Source organism: Hyalella azteca, unplaced genomic scaffold (assembly GCF_000764305.2).
Source record: "Hyalella azteca isolate HAZT.00-mixed unplaced genomic scaffold, Hazt_2.0.2 contig5073, whole genome shotgun sequence".
NCBI lineage: Eukaryota > Metazoa > Arthropoda > Malacostraca > Amphipoda > Hyalellidae > Hyalella > Hyalella azteca.
This window is the reverse complement of record NW_025935277.1, coordinates 1-18,493: the sequence shown is the minus strand read 5'-3', so window position 1 is coordinate 18,493 and position 18,493 is coordinate 1. Positions and strand designations below refer to the sequence as shown.

At 40.4% G+C, this 18,493-nt stretch overlaps 2 protein-coding genes across 2 annotated transcripts; one reads left to right on the top strand and one right to left on the bottom strand.

Moving 5' to 3' along the window:
- Positions 1-585: 585 nt before the first annotated feature.
- Positions 586-11,202, top strand: LOC108679326. The gene is made up of 9 exons (XM_047880252.1): positions 586-933; positions 4,687-4,798; positions 5,157-5,287; positions 5,881-5,963; positions 7,480-7,648; positions 9,052-9,231; positions 9,705-9,890; positions 10,195-10,497; positions 10,546-11,202. Exons 2-9 carry the CDS (start codon positions 4,695-4,697, stop codon positions 10,647-10,649), a joined length of 1,260 nt encoding a protein of 419 aa, XP_047736208.1. The 5' UTR covers positions 586-933; positions 4,687-4,694; the 3' UTR covers positions 10,650-11,202.
- Positions 11,203-11,918: 716 nt separating this feature from the next.
- LOC108679325 lies at positions 11,919-18,490 on the bottom strand (the record flags this gene model as incomplete). The annotated part of the gene is made up of 7 exons (XM_018167927.2): positions 11,919-12,854; positions 13,598-13,725; positions 14,739-14,898; positions 15,130-15,313; positions 16,033-16,172; positions 16,379-17,343; positions 18,480-18,490. Coding segments are annotated over 7 exons (1,644 nt in total), but the record flags the coding sequence as incomplete, so codon positions are not given.
- Positions 18,491-18,493: the final 3 nt, after the last annotated feature.

The following is an 18,493-nucleotide window of genomic DNA, read 5'->3' as shown; positions in this document are numbered from 1 at the left end:
GCGCTGAATGGTGTATGTTCCGTGTCAACAGTGTAACCGACGAACTTGCACCACGTTATCTGTTCGCTAGCTATATTCCTATATATTAACTCTATTGAAGAATTGGCATCATTGGCTGACGCAAAATCATGAAGCGTAACAGGATGGTTATAATGGCTGGGTAGCCACACGAGATGGTGGCGACGATGCGTGAAGCAGCCATGGCCACTGGAGCAGAACACTTGCAGCGCTCGACTTCGGCAGATCTCAGGACTCAGAGGAACTTTCTTGGGTGTCAGGTGCGGTGGTGTGCCCACTGTGGTCTAACTGGTCTTAATTCCGTAAATCTTGCACATGTCCTGATAAAGTCCCAAGGATAAAATTGTATCATATTAATTCTTGAACGAAACTCATTTAGTATACCTATTTAAATTTGGAAACTAAGATAGCACAGTCCTTCAGTCAACACTCAAGTTGCTCAACAGTACAGTGGCACTCAATAACTATAAAATAATAATGTGAAAATGTACTGTGGATAAAGAAATACAAATTGGCAATTCTATAAAGTTTTTGTAAAGAAATACTTTCAGTTTCATAAGAATATTATTAAATTTGAAAAGTGTTTGTAAAACGTTATAAATATTAATTTATCACTTCTGAGTCCTGACCCTGAGGCGCTTTTGAAAAGTAAAAATGGTTCTACTATTTAAGTGTCTACATTACTTAAAAAAAATCAAAGAGTAAATTTGTTACAAAATTGGCAAGCAAACAGTTGTCAGTTTCCCATGACCAGAGGCAGAGTTTCTTCAAGTATTGACACTAGCTAGAACAATTTTTTGATAAGTGCCCACTTACCTAAGCATTATTATTAGATTATATAATTAGCCTCATAGGTCTTTGCAAAGTCTACTCAAACTCAAATAATAGGTGTGAATTTTTCTTCTGCTTCATCAAGTAAGTTTCCTGTTTGCATTCTACACAAGCCTTGATTCTAGAAATAAGCTATGAATATTCAAGAAAATTTATTTGTAAAAGATGTAACTGTTCATGTTTATTGCTAAACTATTCTAGATTGTTAATTATTTTATTCACTATAGTAATAAATTATCGCTGCAATAATGTACAAAACTTGAAAATGTCAACTTAGGGTTTAATCATTCTAGTACTTTGATAGCAGTGAATAAAATTTTATATTGTGTATAAAATAAATATTATGTTGTTGCAATCAGGTAATTCATACATTTTTGAAGAAAATAAATTTTTGTAATTAACTTTTCTTCTACAAGTAGCATGAATATTGAGTAATTTATACATAATCTATAATTTTCAACTATTGCCCGTCATTGCCAGCTGCTAGATCTAATCAAGATTTTTCACATATATCAATCTCTACATTTTGTCTTCAATAGTTCACCTCAATTATTTCTATTTTATATTGTTCCCTGGGCTGTCTTCTGAATGCTAAACCCTGTAGTGGGCATGTGCAAAAATTACCAAATTGGTCACCTTTAATGTTGGTTTTGTTCTGGTCAAATTTCATAGGTGTGGAATGCTGAAATAAAAGTTTTTAAGACTCTCAGAGGCTAGGGAGAGGCTGGACTACAGTGTGAAGCAATTAATTGTTTACAGATACAGAGCTGGTGATGAACTGAACATGAATGCAATTTATTCAACCAGGTTGACAAAAATTGAGCCTATCTCTTTAGTGGTTGAAATCAAGAAGTAAGGACAGTTGCTACACAACCACTGAAGGGCAAATGGTATTTTATGCATTTCCATATAGTTGAAGAGTGCACTGTTAGCCATTTCACCAAAGCATGTCTGTCTTTGGAAAAGATTGTGCATTGCCACTCACGTCAAGGTAACTTCCTCTAGTTTTACATGGGAAATTCACAGTGGCAATGCTTATGTTTGCAAGATCATGTGCACGACAACTGTTGCTGCAAATAGACAGAAGCTTGTTTATTGAGGGATTTTGTTTTTGTTTGATTGAATGAAAAGAAACACAATCTTTAGCCCTGAGCCTTTAGGTGAACTTTTTATGCAGATTAAAGTATTAGTGCTTTTATAAAAGTATTTTTTAAGTATGATATCATGATCAATGAAAAAATACTCAGAACTGTTGACACTTGTGCAACACTTTGCCATTCATCTAATCTACTCTTGCATATCTTATCTACCTACTCCAAGGTCAGGTTATGTCTAGTGTTTATGTATACATATTTGGGAACACCTAAGCTCTGTTGACATGATGCTTCATGTTATTATGCATTCTCAAGGGAATAATTTTGAGGCAAATAACCCTACCAACTTACCAAGAATGTTCGTTGCCTGTATGTGCTGCACCATTACATAAGGTCTTGCAATCGTTTTGCTTTTGTGCATACAAGTGTATGTGGGACTCATTCAACAAATTAATGCTAATGACTATTAAAGGAAGGTGCACAAAAGAACATCTGGTTACTTCTCACCAATAAAACATGACTTGTAATGATAAAATTGAGAAATGTGAAAAGCAAGCAAAATAATTTTACAAGTGAGGACTAATTCACACACTAAACCAGACCTGACTTGGGAACATTGTCTGTTGATTTAGATATCTATTTACTGGCATAACTAGCCTGTAGGGTTGCTCACATAACTAGCCTGCAGGGTTGCTCACATAACTAGCCTGCAGGGTTGCTCACATAACTAGCCTGCAGGGTTGCTCACATAACTAGCCTGCTAGTTCATTCAGAGTGTCATGTAATTGATTTTATTTCACTTATTGTCTCTTGCGAAATGCATATATATTTTGCTACTGCTCAGCAGAGGCACCTTCTTATTGCCGATGTCATTTCGTTAATTATTTCTTGTAGAATGTACATAGTATATAAATTGGCGCATGTAAACTATGTGATCACTGCTCAACACGAGCAAATTCTTGTCATTGGTGCCATTTTGCTCATTATCTTTAATGAATACCAACGGTTAGCCAAACACTCCTATCAATATTTGTACGCGACATTCAACCTTTGTAATACATTCCGACTAAAAATTTCATCGATTATACTTATTTACCGAAGTATCGTCGTTTCTTGGATTTGGTCTTCAAATTTCAAAGAAGAACTTCAGTTGCTAACCCTGATAGTATAAAAGCCCCCCACTCCCACATTTGTTTCCCCCAAGAACTAAGCTACGCGGAGTTTTGATTAGGTGACTGCATGCTAGTTCTAGTCTGAGTTCTTTAGCTCTCCGCTGCACCAATGGGATTTAAACCCCCAAGCGCTCAACGTGGTGAAAAAGTAGCGAAGAGGCAGCACTGACATATCGATTCTGTATGTATATCGAAACAGTATCACTTGTAATTGTGACAATACGGAACCCAGCCATAGAATAACATAGACTCCCGTTAATAGTGCTTACTTCGTAACAACGGGCGCAGAGTCAAATTTAAATCCAGCCAACGGAGCTGCTCATAATGTTTGCTCCTTCTTACAACATGAATTGGGGCGTTCAAGACATTGGTTTTCTGTAGGCGTCCACAGGATCGTACAGTCTCAAACAAACGATCATATATCGCGCCGCATCGTATGATTCAGTTCTTCATGGCTGGATACCTACGTTTGTTCGGTTCATTCGTTCATAAGATCATTCTGCACACGGCGGTAACACCAACCCGTTTGTGCTATCTGAGTCATCCCTCTGACGTGAGCTTGCACTTAATATGCATTCGCTATCACGTTTACGAATTATGTAGACAGAAATTCAAACCAATAAATAATTGATAATATATATAATAAATATATAGTAATAAATATAATATATAATAATAAATAATAAATTCAAATAATTCACGATGGCCCACAAAACGTTTCCAAACAGGTTTATTTCCTTGCCACTTTTTCTTCTCGTAGTTACGATTCATCTACCACTGTTGTAGAATTTGTGTACGCATGAAGTCTTGAGCGTCTATGTTATGTTAGTATTTTGACAATATATACATATATATATTTCACAAAACCGTGACTTGGAACAGTTCTTGTGGCAGCAGCGTCACCGACTATATCGGAGCTTCAAACCAAGAACGCGAGTTACAAAAACTGCACTATTGTATCTATATCAGAAAATTCAAATGTTAAATAAAACTTTTTTAACAGAGTCCTAAATTAATAATCAAATCTACATCGATATATTAAATGTATATACGTATTTAACGTACATGTAAATAACTTAGTTACCCCGCAAATCAAATCTTGAAGTACCGCTAACACGCGTCATTTTACGTATTCTTCGTCGTCAATAACCAGCAACTGTTAACAATACGCAAAAATATCAAAATATATACTACTATATATTAGTGATCTGTCTGTTCGCAACAGACAAGCAACTTATTTATGTATATAGTGGACTAATTGCATCCATTAACCATTTACAAGATTGATTGCGGTCACTTCACTGCCATTCTTTTTCACTTTACCCTCTCTTTCTTTTATGTAATTATGGCTTCTTTCTGCCTCCGCTTGTAATGACGGCAACCTTTATTCTGTAAGATTATTTCTTTGTTGCAGCTTAATTGTATTTTTTTGATACGGGACATTCTGCCCGCCAATTTTCTTTCATTACCTGTAAACTTAACCGAAATGAATAAAGTTAATATTAAATGTACGTTGTGCTGAAGCATGTAATTATTTCGAAGTTTAAGTGACATTGGACCTAATGATGCAGGTGCTTTGATGATGGCGGACTGCAAACTGCCGCTGCTCACGGACAAGGAGGTGCAGGAGAGTATAACCAACATCGACACTTGGCTTGCCACTCACGCACACTCTGGCTTGCAGTGAGTCTTGGGGTTGACTTACTTTGTCTCATAATATGAAATATTTTTTGTAGGAATGGTTGTATAGGCAAAAAATCTAAAGGTTGATTATTCACTTGCTTATCGTACATTTCCTGTAATACTCACTTCGTCTCATAACGTGGAATGTTTTTTTGTAGGAATGGTTGTATAGGCCAAGAAATCGAAAGGTTGATTATTTATTTTCTTATCACGACTGTGTGTAGATTTCGTGTAATAAATAAACTTGAAAATATGACTGTTGTTGCTAAAATACGGATTATTCGTTACCACCATGTCTGCAATATTTTAATTTGATGCTTAGAAGTACATTAAGGAGTTGTCGGTTATGTGTGAGCAGCGCCATCAGAGCAGAGGACCTGGCCATCGCTGTGCCCGGCGAGTGTTTCTTCATGGAACTTCTTCAGGAAAACGAAGAAGCTCACAGGGAACTGGAAAAGGGCATCCTCGTCTACACAGATGCGCGAGAAGGTGATTACGCTTGTTGAAAATCTTCACCTTACTAATTTTATTATAATGTGATATCCGATTAAGTAGTGTTTGGTAAACGCAAATCCTCCTAGTTTTAAAATCTGAGGCATTTACGAATTTTTTTCCGGTGTATGAGATTTGAATTCATTTAGAATTCAAAATAGAATTCCCTTTTCAGCGAATTCTATTTTGATGCAAGTTTTACTGACCGTCGGAGGTAATTTTCATTGAAGAATGTCACTGCTAGAATCCGGATAATACGGATGATTCCATTCTTTCTCCATGCAGTAACTTCGTAAGTGGTCATTCGTAAGTGGACCACCAATAATTTGTAATCTCTTTACAATAATTTAGTTCTGACTTTGATAACCACCGATTCAATAGGTACCTATATTGTATCCGACAGAATGCAATAAGTTCGTTCTCACTTTGATAAGGACCGATTCAAGAGGTACCTATTGGATCCGACAGAATACAACAAATTCGTTCTCACTTTGATAAGGACCGATTCAGCAAGTATTGTATCCGACAGAATACAACAATTTCGTTCTCACTTTGATAAGGACCGATTCAGCAAGTATTGTATCCGACAGAACAATATCTGTGGCTGAAAGGTGACTGGCATCCTCTGGAGCGCGTGCTGAGTATCACCTCGAACAAGGAAGGCTGGCATCAGGTACGGGGTGACATGGGAATATCCTTATCTCTGTTATCTTGTAGAATATAATTGAACGTGTAATGTGTTCGACATCAGGCAGAATATTTCTGGTGATCAGCACCGTGTAGTTATGCAATAAGTTCGTTCTCACTTTGATATTAAGAACCGATTCAATAAGTATTGTATCCGACAGAATAATAAGATAAAGAAGTATTGTATCCGACAGAACAATATCTGTGGCTGAAAGGTGACTGGCATCCTCTGGAGCGCGTGCTGAGTATCACCTCCAACAAGGAAGGCTGGCATCAGGTACGGGGTGACATGAGAATGTCCTTATCTCTGTTATCTTGTAGAATATTATTGAACGTGTAATGTGTTCGACATGAGGCAGAATATTTCTGGTGATCAGCACCGTGTAGTTACACTTGATGTTCTTTCAGGCTTGTTGTGTAAATGATAGATTTTCCATGTGCTATTAGCATTGATTTATGCATTTTTATAATTGTTTGTACAACTTACGTGAGTTGCAAGCGACAGATACTTCCAGAAAGTGTAAACTTTTATGTGAGCCGAGTGATAAAAGATTACATGGTAGGCGATATTGTAAACGTCAATGATATCCATTCAAGAGGTTTTTGATAGAATTGCTCAGGTTCCCTAGAACATTTCGCAGGACTGACTTTTCCCCATGTTGATTATTATAAAATGAAAAGCGTCTTTCCAAGAAATACATTGTATTTATTGTGTTAAGAATACCAACGGGAAATTGATAATCAAGATCGCTAGATTGCCTAAAATGCAAATTATCTCATAATGTAATTGCCTTGCAAGCCTAGAAAAACGTTGTAGAGACGATCTCCATCGGGAGTTCAATACTTATTCCGAAATTCATAATCCTTTGTAGTATGAAGACAAGAACACACATTGAACTTATAATTCAGTAATGTCTGTTAGGTCTGTTATTAGTTCGAGACTTGAACACTTGGAAGCCTTCTGTATGATTATTTTACAATTGAGCATAAAGTGTGTCATGTGACATAAAGTGAGTCATGTGACATAAAGTGTGTCATGTGACATAAAGTGTCATGTGACATAAAGTGTGTCATGTGACATAAAGTGTCATGTGACATAAAGTGTGTCATGTGACATAAAGTGTCATGTGACATAAAGTGTGCCATGTGACATAAAGTGTATCATGTGACATAAAGTGTGTCATGCAACCTAAAGTGTGTCATATGTCATAAAGTGTGTCATGCAACCTAATGTGTGTCATATGTCATTAAATGTGTCATGTGACATAAAGTGTGTCATATGTCATTAAATGTGTCATGTGTCACAAAGTGTGTCATGTGTCCGCCAGACCCAGAGTCTGGGGGAGCGTCTGCTGGTGCTGGTGTGTCAACCTAAAGTGTGTCATGTGTCACAAAGTGTGTCATGTGTCCGCCAGACCCAGAGTCTGGGGGAGCGGCTGCTGGTGCTGGTGTGTCAACCTAAAGTGTGTCATGTGTCACAAAGTGTGTCATGTGTCCACCAGACCCAGAGTCTGGGGGAGCGGCTGCTGGTGCTGGTTCTCACGCAGCTGGACTACCGAGCGCGGGAGTCAGAGGGGGAGGTGCCGTACGGGTGCTGCTCCCCCACACACCCCACATACCTGCTGTGGCGACACCATAGACTTGCTGGCATGGCCTCCCTCAGGTGTCAGGGTGAGGCTGTATAGGGCATGGCCTCCCTCAGGTGTCAGGGTGAGGCTATAGAGGACATGGCCTCCCTCAGGTGTCAGGGTGAGGCTGTATAGGGCATGGCCTCCCTCAGGTGTCAGGGTGAGGCTGTATAGGGCATGGCCTCCCTCAGGTGTCAGGGTGAGGCTGTATAGGGCATGGCCTCCCTCAGGTGTCAGGGTGAGGCTGTATAGGTCATGGCCTCCCTCAGGTGTCAGGGTGAGGCTGTATAGGGCATGGCCTCCCTCAGGTGTCAGGGTGAGGCTGTATAACTTATCAGTAGTATGTTATGGTATAAACATGACGGCGGAAACTGCCATGGTATAAACATGACGTAGCAACTGAACTGTCATGGTATAAACATGACGGCAGTAGTATCATGTCATGGTAAAAACATGACGTAGCAACACAACTGTCGTGGTATAAACATGGCGGCAGAACTTAACTGTCATGATAGTACCATGATGTCGGAGCTCTGTATGATGTATTGATGCAATGCTACCTGAATCAGCACGAGCTTGGCGCTGATGGCGCAGGCATATGTAATTAAAAATATAATTTAATTATTATTATTGTGACAATATAATGTGATTAATAAGATTAATGCTGTTCTACGCTTATCTTCTTCTGATATTGTCGGAAATGCTGTCCACCCTCAAAAGATTGTTCCGAACCTTCATTGCCTGTAAAAATATTTTGTCTTTGAAACTAATTTTAATTGTGAGCCAAGGATGTGTGGGTTGAATAGGACCAGCTTAGTACGTGTGTGCTGTGTCTTATTGTTGAATAGGACGAGCTTATGTCCCTTGCTAGGAATTTAAAAACAATGAAAACACCAAGCAAATTCACCATATCGATATTGAAAACGTTTCGGAGTCCAGCTCCATCATCAGTTGATGCCGGAGGCAAGTTCACAAGGAATTTAAAAGCAAAGAAGTTCCATCATCAGTTTCGAACTGATCATGTAGCTGGACTCCGAAACGTTTTCAATATCGATATGGTGAATTTGCTCGGTGTTTTCTTTGCTTTTAAATTCCTTGTGAACTTGCGATATAAGTAGACTGATAATATATGTCCTTTGCTTCTCCATGTAACTAATCTCACTATTATCACGACAGGCACTAGTATCTGGGGCGGTGAAGAATGGTATATGGTGTATGGTATATGGTAGCTTCTCCATCTTACTAATCTCACTATTATGACGGCAGGCACTAGCATCTGGGGCGGTGAAGAAGTGTATGTGGTGTATGGTATATGGTAGCTTCTTCATGTCACTAATCTCACTATTATCACGACAGGCACTAGCATCTGGGGCGGTGAAGAATGGTATATGGTGTATGGTATATGGTAGCTTCTCCATCTTACTAATCTCACTATTATGACGGCAGGCACTAGCATCTGGGGTGGTGAAGAAGTGTATGCGTGTGACACGCTCGACACGGTGTACGTGCGACCAGCCCACCGTCGCCAGGGCTACACGCTCGCCTTGCTCTCCACCCTCGCGGCCAGACTCGCGCCCGGCGAACATCTCGGCCTCTCCCACCCCATCTCGCTTAGCATGTGCAAAGGTTGGATATTTGTCTTTATTGTTATTGTATTATAATCATTTATGTATTTTATTGTATTGTATTTAGTGAATGGCTGCTGTGTTGTATGGCTTGTATTCAGTGAATGGCAGCTGTGTTGTATGGCTTGTATTCAGTGAATGGCTGCTGTCTTGTATCGCTTGCAGTTATTTAATTGCTGCTGTCTTCTTATCTCGTAATCAAGGACTCTTAACTGAATTTGTGACTAATAAGTAGCTGAAAATGATGTTTGATGAAAAATATGGGTAATCAGAATAAAAGGTGAGGATCTCAACTATCCTCAAATGTTGTTTTAACCGTTGCATGACTGCATAATTTTACAACGTTATATTCGTACCAGGTTCAGGTACAATTGTACCTATGCAATCTGACAACGGTTAATATTTTCTTGCCGTATCAAACGTTTAGCCTGACTGAAAACGCGCTATTTTAACGCATTATATGTGATGTTTCAGTGCTGCTGAAGTTCATCCAAGTTTGCCCAGAGCTGCGTGACAGACTCTGGACGCTGGATGAAGACGGCGAAGTGTCAGGCACTGTCATGCTCATGCTGGGCAGCCTCATGATGAGGGGAGTGTTATGTCCTCCCCAGCCTCCTGCTCCTCTTCAACCTCCTCCTGCACCTTTGTATTCATTGAATGGCAGCTTTCCCCCTATCTCGTAATCAAAGCTCTACTGAAGTTGGGACTGAGAAGTAGCTGAAAATGATGTTTGAGGAAAAATCTGAGTGATTAGAATAAAATGTAAGGATTTCAAATAACCTCAAATGTTGCCTTATCCGTTTCCAGACTGCATAATTTTACAACGTTATACTCGTACCAGGTTTTGCCGTTTTTGGTAACTTTGTACCTATGCAATCTGACAAGGGTTGATATTTTCATGCCGTATGAAACGTTTAGCCTGACTGAAAACGCGTTAATTAACGCATTATATGTGATGTTTCAGTGCTGCTGAAGTTCATCCAAGTTTGCCCAGAGCTGCGCGACAGACTCTGGACGCTGGATGAGGACGGTGAAGTATCAGGCACTGTCATGCTCATGCTGGGCAGCCTCATGATGAGGGGAGTGTTATGTCCTCCCCAGCCTCCTGCTCCTCTTCAACCTCCTCCTGCACCTCCCACTACTTTGTCCTCTCCCAACCACTGCACTAAACCAACTCCTATGTGCACCAACACCAGCATCCCCATGTGCACCAACGCGCCCCTGGGCACAAACAACAGCCTGACGAACTCGGCACAGGACGGCAGCGCAGTCACGCAGATGGTCACGTCAGACTATGAACGTTTACCGAACGTCACAGTCACACAGATGGTCACGTCAGACTACGAGCGTTTACCAAGCGTCAGGGACGGCGGTGAAGTGGCGAGTCTGGACAAGGACGAACCGTGCGACACGTCGTGAGTGCTGCTGGCAGGGCTGTTGCTGACGCTGCTCGCAGGCCTATGGGACTATTGCTCGTTGGCCGAGAACTTCGCTTCCTGACACGCCTATTACTTCATCTGGATACAATCTATACATATTTATACGTAACATATTATATACATATTTTATTATACATAACGTATTTATACGTCGTTGGGTGCTCGACTTTGAGTTTCATAAAATTGTAAGATCTGTTACTTGCTAATGACATCTCCATTGCAACAAATCCTATACCTATAACAGTTGATAAGCAACAATGATAATTGTTAATTAATTAACAAAGATGCTGTTACTGTGCTAAATGAATCTCTTCTCTTTTTCGACTTTGGCCTCCGGATAATTGTCCCTGTGTGTGTCTATTTACTTTGTAGCGCGTCTTGCGGTAATTTTACGTTGCACAGCAATAGCCTTGCTTGGAATTTGTGCCGATTTGTTGTTTCTTCAGAGTTCGTCGGGTGTTTTGAACACAGCATCTGTACTTCAGGGCCTATACTTCCAAAAAAAGTTAAGAGATCGTAAGTTCATCAGCCAATCATTGACGGCTTTTCAAGCCAAATCCACCAATCATAGACAAGAAAATAGAGCGCCAGTACTTACGTTTACTTAGCGAGTTTTGAAAGTATAGGCCCTGGTGTTCATTCTATGCTAACGTCGACAAACGGATATGAAATATAGCCATGAATGGCCGGTGTTGGAGAATGAGTTATAGGGCCTTATAACCGTTGATGGCCTGCTGGTGAAGTCATGTTTGAACTATTTAAGGTTGACCCACGAGGATTTCCGTCTTTCAGTTCAGCTTTCTTGTTACGTCACTGAGATCGAGAAACGTAAACAATCCCGTCATGCCCATGACGGATTGGTTGACTGGTTTGATCGTATTTCGGTGATTGGTTAATGCATGTGACGTCACTGAGATCAGTGACGTCACAGGCGAACAACAAACTACATCCGCTAAAATGAGCTTCTCATGGTCAACCTTATACTAGTTCAAGCATGTGGCGAAGTAACATCCATCCACGGCGGACGCTTGCCACGTGCGGCGTGTTCCTGGACTGAGTTGCCTTATCAGTTGTGTATTTGTAAATAATGTAGTAATGTGTTCATGGATTAGAAGTGCTCTCACGTGTGTATGTACGCATTTTGCTTTGTAACCTTTTGTATGTTGTGTAGTCTTGTTATTCGTAGAAATGCTTTAAAAATTGCTTAAGTTGTATTTCCCAAAAATAAAATTGGATAATCAGAATCAAGTTCGAGTTATACTTCTGCTTCATCATGAATATGTCTTATTTTCAGTTTAAATTGATATACATATCTGCCAACCGTCATACAGAAACCATGCGTCCTTGCGTGCGATATAAAATGCCCGATACGAAAATAAGAAACTTTAGAACCTATAAATTCTTATTTCACGGTGTATTTTCTTCTTAAACTTCAATCGGACTCCAAATAAGTGGACCCCAAATTAAAAATCACGTTGATATTAATAAACGTAATTTAGCCACCTAAATTTAGCCGATCTAGCGTCTCGATAAATAATTCCGTGCATCCCAAACAATATGACAGGATATCATTCAATGACGTTCAGAAGGGAAATCTGTACCAATATTTCCCTTACAATTTGTGTCGCTCTTCAACAGCGGAAGATTCCACTTGTGAAGGAATGGGCACAGTTGAGAGAGCACTTGGGCCCAAGCTTTTAAGGCGGTCATTTTTTTCAAAAGTAACAAATTCGCATGGAAAAGTGGGGTTCAACCAAGAGTACTCAAGTTCAGTAACCCTGAGAAAGGTTGTTACAATCAGCACTATTTTTCTACAAATAGTCTTTGATGTACGTAGAAGTCGCCAGTTAAAACAAACAAGGTATCTTCGCAACATCATGCAACATTGCAATGATCAGCACCACACGACACCAATGACTCGCCGACGTAGCGTTCATCGTCATTGGCGACATAAAAATAAATAACAATCATATGAAACCGATACACAAGTTCCAATAGATTAAAATTGAGCTCTAGACAATAAAATTAAGTAAATCTTTTATTCTAGGAATGTTTGGTTTATATTCAAAGGATGGTCCAGTTATTCTTATATTCCAGTTCCAGCAGGCGCAGTGTAGTCCAAGACGTGACTAAAGCAGTGCTGTGCGCGTCGTGTTCGGTAGGAATATACTTGCTATGCCGCCCGCTGTTGAACATATAAAATGTTAAAAAAAAATTTGAAGAAGACACTTGTCAAAAGTGAAACCTGGACAATAAGTTTAAAAAAAAATGTTGAGGAAAACACTTGTCAAAAGTGAAACCTGGACAATAAGTTTAAAAAAAATTTTGAAGAAGATACTTGACAGGAATGAACCCCGGCAAAAGTATTCGAAAACTTATTTGACTCAGGATCAAACAATGAATTCTTAGTCAAAATTTGACTTGACTATTAAAGTCGAGGAAATTAAGTTAACGTGACTAGGAAATAAGAATATAATTAAAATGTTTCAATATATTCAAGAATGCAGATAATTACTCCAGAGATGATCATCTAGTAGCAGTTAACGAGTGCTTATTCCAGAACCAATGTTGGTTCATTTAACCTCGCGGTTTTTAACAAGTATATACATATTTTATATAACATATTTTAACATATATAATACGAAATCTGAATATTCTAAAAAATCTATTTTTTCTATTGCTCCACGCCTTTGATTGAAATCAACTCTCACGAGGATAGAATCTATCAAAAAAATACCTTTCTATCCTTGAAGAATGGAAAATAATTATCAATATTGTAGCCTAGGCGCCGTTATATCGCCTAGCAAAGCTGACAACGAGGTCAGGACAAGAGATAGCATCTCTATCAACAACGTGCAGTGTTGACTTCACCACTAGTGGTGACAAACAACGTACAGTGATGACCTCAACGTAAACCACTACACTCACCCACGAGCAGCGAGGCCACCATCAGCATGGGTACCACACACACCGTGTCCACGAGGTACCCGAAGACCACGTTACCACAGATGGCCCCCACACGCGCCGCCAGCAGCGTCACCGCCAGCGCCGTAGACCTAACCACAGCAGTATAACTCATTATTATATAACTGCTTCAACAATAATAGCTTTCTACACAATATACAGCCTGTGCATGAATTATTAGTAGCGGTGAAGTAGTAGTAGTATTAGTGAATGACTTACTAGTAGCGGCCATTAAAATATAATCGTATACCTGCAGACGAAGAATTTAGCATTTGTTAGTCAACTCCGTCCGGTATAAATTCAATGAAGCCAGTCTCTTCGTATTCGCCAATGACGGTATAGTTCGTTACCCATCCTCGTTAGTGTATAAATACGACGAATATATCGCTAAGGCNAAAATTAACGCGAAGCTTCCGGGTTATTCATACGGTTACCGTATACCCTTTACGGTGAAATGATATCTTGAATGGCAATGCACCATACAAGACTCCAGAGGAAATTTCACAGCCACAGTGCACCTTACGCAAGTGAGTTATATCGAGAAAAAATTAAAAAAAAACGAGGCCTCCAGGGAAACTCGCATAATTTCACCATGTGTCTTTTATGAATGTAAACGACTAATAGGTAATAAATTTTGCATTTTAAACCATATTAACACTATTTGTGAGAAAAAATCAATCCTTCTGCGTGAGTACTGAAAGGCATTAAAAAGTTTATGCGGTATGTTCATGACAAGTGCACACGTGTTGGTCAGAAAAAACACGAGGCACAGGCAGGATTTGCATCAGAGACTGTCTCTTATACACATCTAGATGTGTATAAGAGACAGAGACAACATCGGCCAAAACTGCCTCATTATTTAGACAACATCGGCTAAAACGGCCTCATTATTTAGACAACATCGGCCAAAACTGCCTCATTATTTAGACAACATTGGCCAAAACTGTCACATTATTTAGACAACATTGGCCAAAACGGCCTCATTATTTAGACAACATTGGCCAAAACTGCCTTATTATTTAGACAACATTGGCCAAAACTGTCACATTATTTAGACAAAGTCCGACTCATTTCTGTGAGTTCACCGTATGGTCGCAGGTGTCACCTGAGTTGTGTAGGGAAGAGCTCGGTGCCGAGGCAGTCGAGGGCGTTGTAGCCCATGGTGGAGACCGCCCCGAAGACGCAACTCAGCGCCAGGTTTCCTGCTGTCGACTTCACGCCGTAGATCGCGAACACAGACGAGCCCGATAGCACCATGCTAAGAACTGTCTCGGCAAACGTCCTTTGTTATAATACACATCAAAACAAATTAATGTAACTAAGAAACTCTTATAAACTAACTTTTTCAGTCAATTTCAAAATTTTTTTCAGAGTAGAAGAGACAAATGGGAATTTTTCTCACAGTAGTCCGAATAAAAATAATTTCTGGCGCGAATTGATGAAAAAATTATATTCCTTTTGACGGGGATAGGAAGGCAAATAGTTAAGGTAAGGACCTAGGAAGAACTTTCTGCCGAGCTTGTCCATGTGGTAGATGGTCCAGATGTTGGCGGGGAGGGGCGCGATGCTCGTGATGAGGGTGTTGATGAGGGCTTGGGTGTCCACGGGACCGTCAGGGTTGTCGCAGGGACTTGTGGCGTTACTCGAGCCTGAGAACTCCACGACATCGCACACCGCAATCTTATGAAACCACATCGTAAAAAGGCTTTAAAAACTAATGCTACTATGATTAAGTAAAAAAGCGATATAAGTAAACTAAATAAAAGGTACAATTAAAATTACACTTAGCAGCCTAAGTCCCGTAGCAGCCTGAGTGTGCTTAGCGGCCTACATATACGTACTTAGCGGCCAATTTCTGGACTAAGATTGATCGGGTTTAGCTTGAAAAAGAAGTCACTGCTTACCTAATGAAGTTGAGAACTCTTAACTATTTGAGAGAACGGCAGCAGGACCTATACTTTCAAAAAAAGGTAAGAGATCGTAAGTTCATCAGCCAATCATTGACGGCCTTTCAAGCCAAATCCACCAATCATAGACAAGAAAATAGAGCGTAAGTANAGATATCGAGACTTAGGAAACATTGGTTATTTTCTCTCTACGTAAGATCACTGTAACGCTCTATGTCGTGTTCCTGTGGAGGCTTCATAAGAAGTCACTCAAGGGGGACCTAGTCTCGCTAGAGCTGCTTCACTGCAATATGTACTACAGCTGCTTCACTGCAATATGTACTGCAGCTGCTTCACTGCAATATGTACTACAGCTGCTTCACTGCAATATGTACTGTATCCTCTGCCATCTGATCTTTACTCCATGAACTGCTTGCTAATAATTATCTTAGTGAAGCTCCTTGGTGCTTCAATGGGCTTATTGCATAGAAACTTCAACCATCAGGGTAATACTTTATTGAGGTTAATAGAACTACGGATGAAGTGGCAGATGTGTGAAGTGGCAGATGTGTGATGTGGCAGATGTGTGAAGTGGCAGATGTGTGATGTGGCAGATGTGTGAAGTGGCAGATGTTTGAAGCGACAGATACACACTGCCGACACATGTATAGAAAAGCAGCACCTAACTCAAGCTCAAACAAAACCTAATTTTGTTCCAAGCCTGTATATACAGTGTATATACCTGTATATATAGTGTATATGCCTGTAGTATATAGCCTGTATATACCTGTAGTATATAGCCTGTATATACCTATAGTATATAGCCTGTATATACCTGTAGTATATAGCCTGTATATACCNTTGGCAAGTCTGCCGGTGTTGGCAGACATGCGCTGCGTCAAGGCACTCACAGGATAGTCCTTGGCAAGTCTGCCGGTGTTGGCAGACATGCGCTGCGTCAAGGCACTCACAGGATAGTCCTTGGCAAGTCTGCCGGTGTTGGCAGACATGCGCTGCGTCAAGGCACTCACAGGATAGTCCTTGGCAAGTCTGCCGGTGTTGGCAGACATGCGCTGCGTCAAGGCACTCACAGGATAGTCCTTGGCAAGTCTGCCGGTGTTGGCAGACATGCGCTGCGTCAAGGCACTCACAGGATAGTCCTTGGCAAGTCTGCCGGTGTTGGCAGACATGCGCTGCGTCAAGGCACTCACAGGATAGTCCTTGGCAAGTCTGCCGGTGTTGGCAGACATGCGCTGCGTCAAGGCACTCACAGGATAGTCCTTGGCAAGTCTGCCGGTGTTGGCAGACATGCGCTGCGTCAAGGCACTCACAGGATAGTCCTTGGCAAGTCTGCCGGTGTTGGCAGACATGCGCTGCGTCAAGGCACTCACAGGATAGTCCTTGGCAAGTCTGCCGGTGTTGGCAGACATGCGCTGCGTCAAGGCACTCACAGGATAGTCCTTGGCAAGTCTGCCGGTGTTGGCAGACATGCGCTGCGTCAAGGCACTCACAGGATAGTCCTTGGCAAGTCTGCCGGTGTTGGCAGACATGCGCTGCGTCAAGGCACTCACAGGATAGTCCTTGGCAAGTCTGCCGGTGTTGGCAGACATGCGCTGCGTCAAGGCACTCACAGGATAGTCCTTGGCAAGTCTGCCGGTGTTGGCAGACATGCGCTGCGTCAAGGCACTCACAGGATAGTCCTTGGCAAGTCTGCCGGTGTTGGCAGCAAACATGCGCTGTAGGACGGCGAGGGCTTCGCTGTTCTTGAGCTGCAGCAGCAGGAACATCGGCGACTCGGGCAACCAAATCAGCCAAATGCCGATACTGAATAAGTAAAAAAAAACAAATAAATTATTATTGCAACATCATTGCAACACGTCACGTCATTATTACATTATTACATATTATTTACATATTACATACAACACACACGTCATTATTACATCATTGCAACACGTCATCACACAACATCTAATACTTAGCAACACCTAAGCTTAGCTCGAATAGTTCTACTTGAGCTGTTCGAGCTGAATTTTTACCTATTACTGAATATTTGGATGTGTTATTTCAAAGTCAAGATCAGCAGTTCATAACCTACGCGTGACTCGTAGTAGGTTACGAGTGATGATCATATGATAAGTGAACAGTTTCGGGGTGTGAACATCTCCAGTTGGTTTATGCTTCGCGATAATTTAACATTCCTAAAATTAGGTTATCTGGCAGCGATTTGCAACAGTTTCCGCACGACACCCACTAGATCCCAACAGCTGTTTAATTGAAACAGAATAATTACTTATTCCTTAGTAACTAGCTCATTAGGACAATTAAAATAAAAGTAATACTTATTATTTAAGGTTAATTTGTGTTAGTATTTGGTAATACGCGGCTGGCACTTAGTGGTACGTCACGATACTAATTAAAGGATCGCAGAGTGGTTCTCGATTAAAGATAATTTCTGAACCGTTGTTCTGGAAAATTCAAGTTCGCAGTCCTTCGACGAACTTCACTTCGTTACTTTTTGGTTCGCATTTGATATTCGGAAGATAATTGACGGAAGAGAAAAAATATATAAAATAGAGAGGAAGGAAAGCCACGTGAATCCTAAGAGTCATGTAGCTTGTTATCACGAATGGCCTCAAAAGTCTAGAACAACATTATTGGTCTACGAAACTATTGTCAATTCGACAACTCTGTCATACTCTTCTATGAATACAAACTACTACTAATTCAATTTGGAAATTAATAACTATTTTAATAATAATATTTCCTTGTAATTAAATCAAAAAGTATCAGAAACTGACATTGGAAGGATTTAAATTAAGTAACCATTTTAATAATATTTCCTTATAAATAAATAAAAAAATATCAGAAACTTACATTGGAAGGATATATTCAAGTGTAAGAATTTTAGGTAAAAATCCTGTATAATAAGATCTTGCTGGCACGCCGGAGGTTCGCACCTGAGAGACGGCAG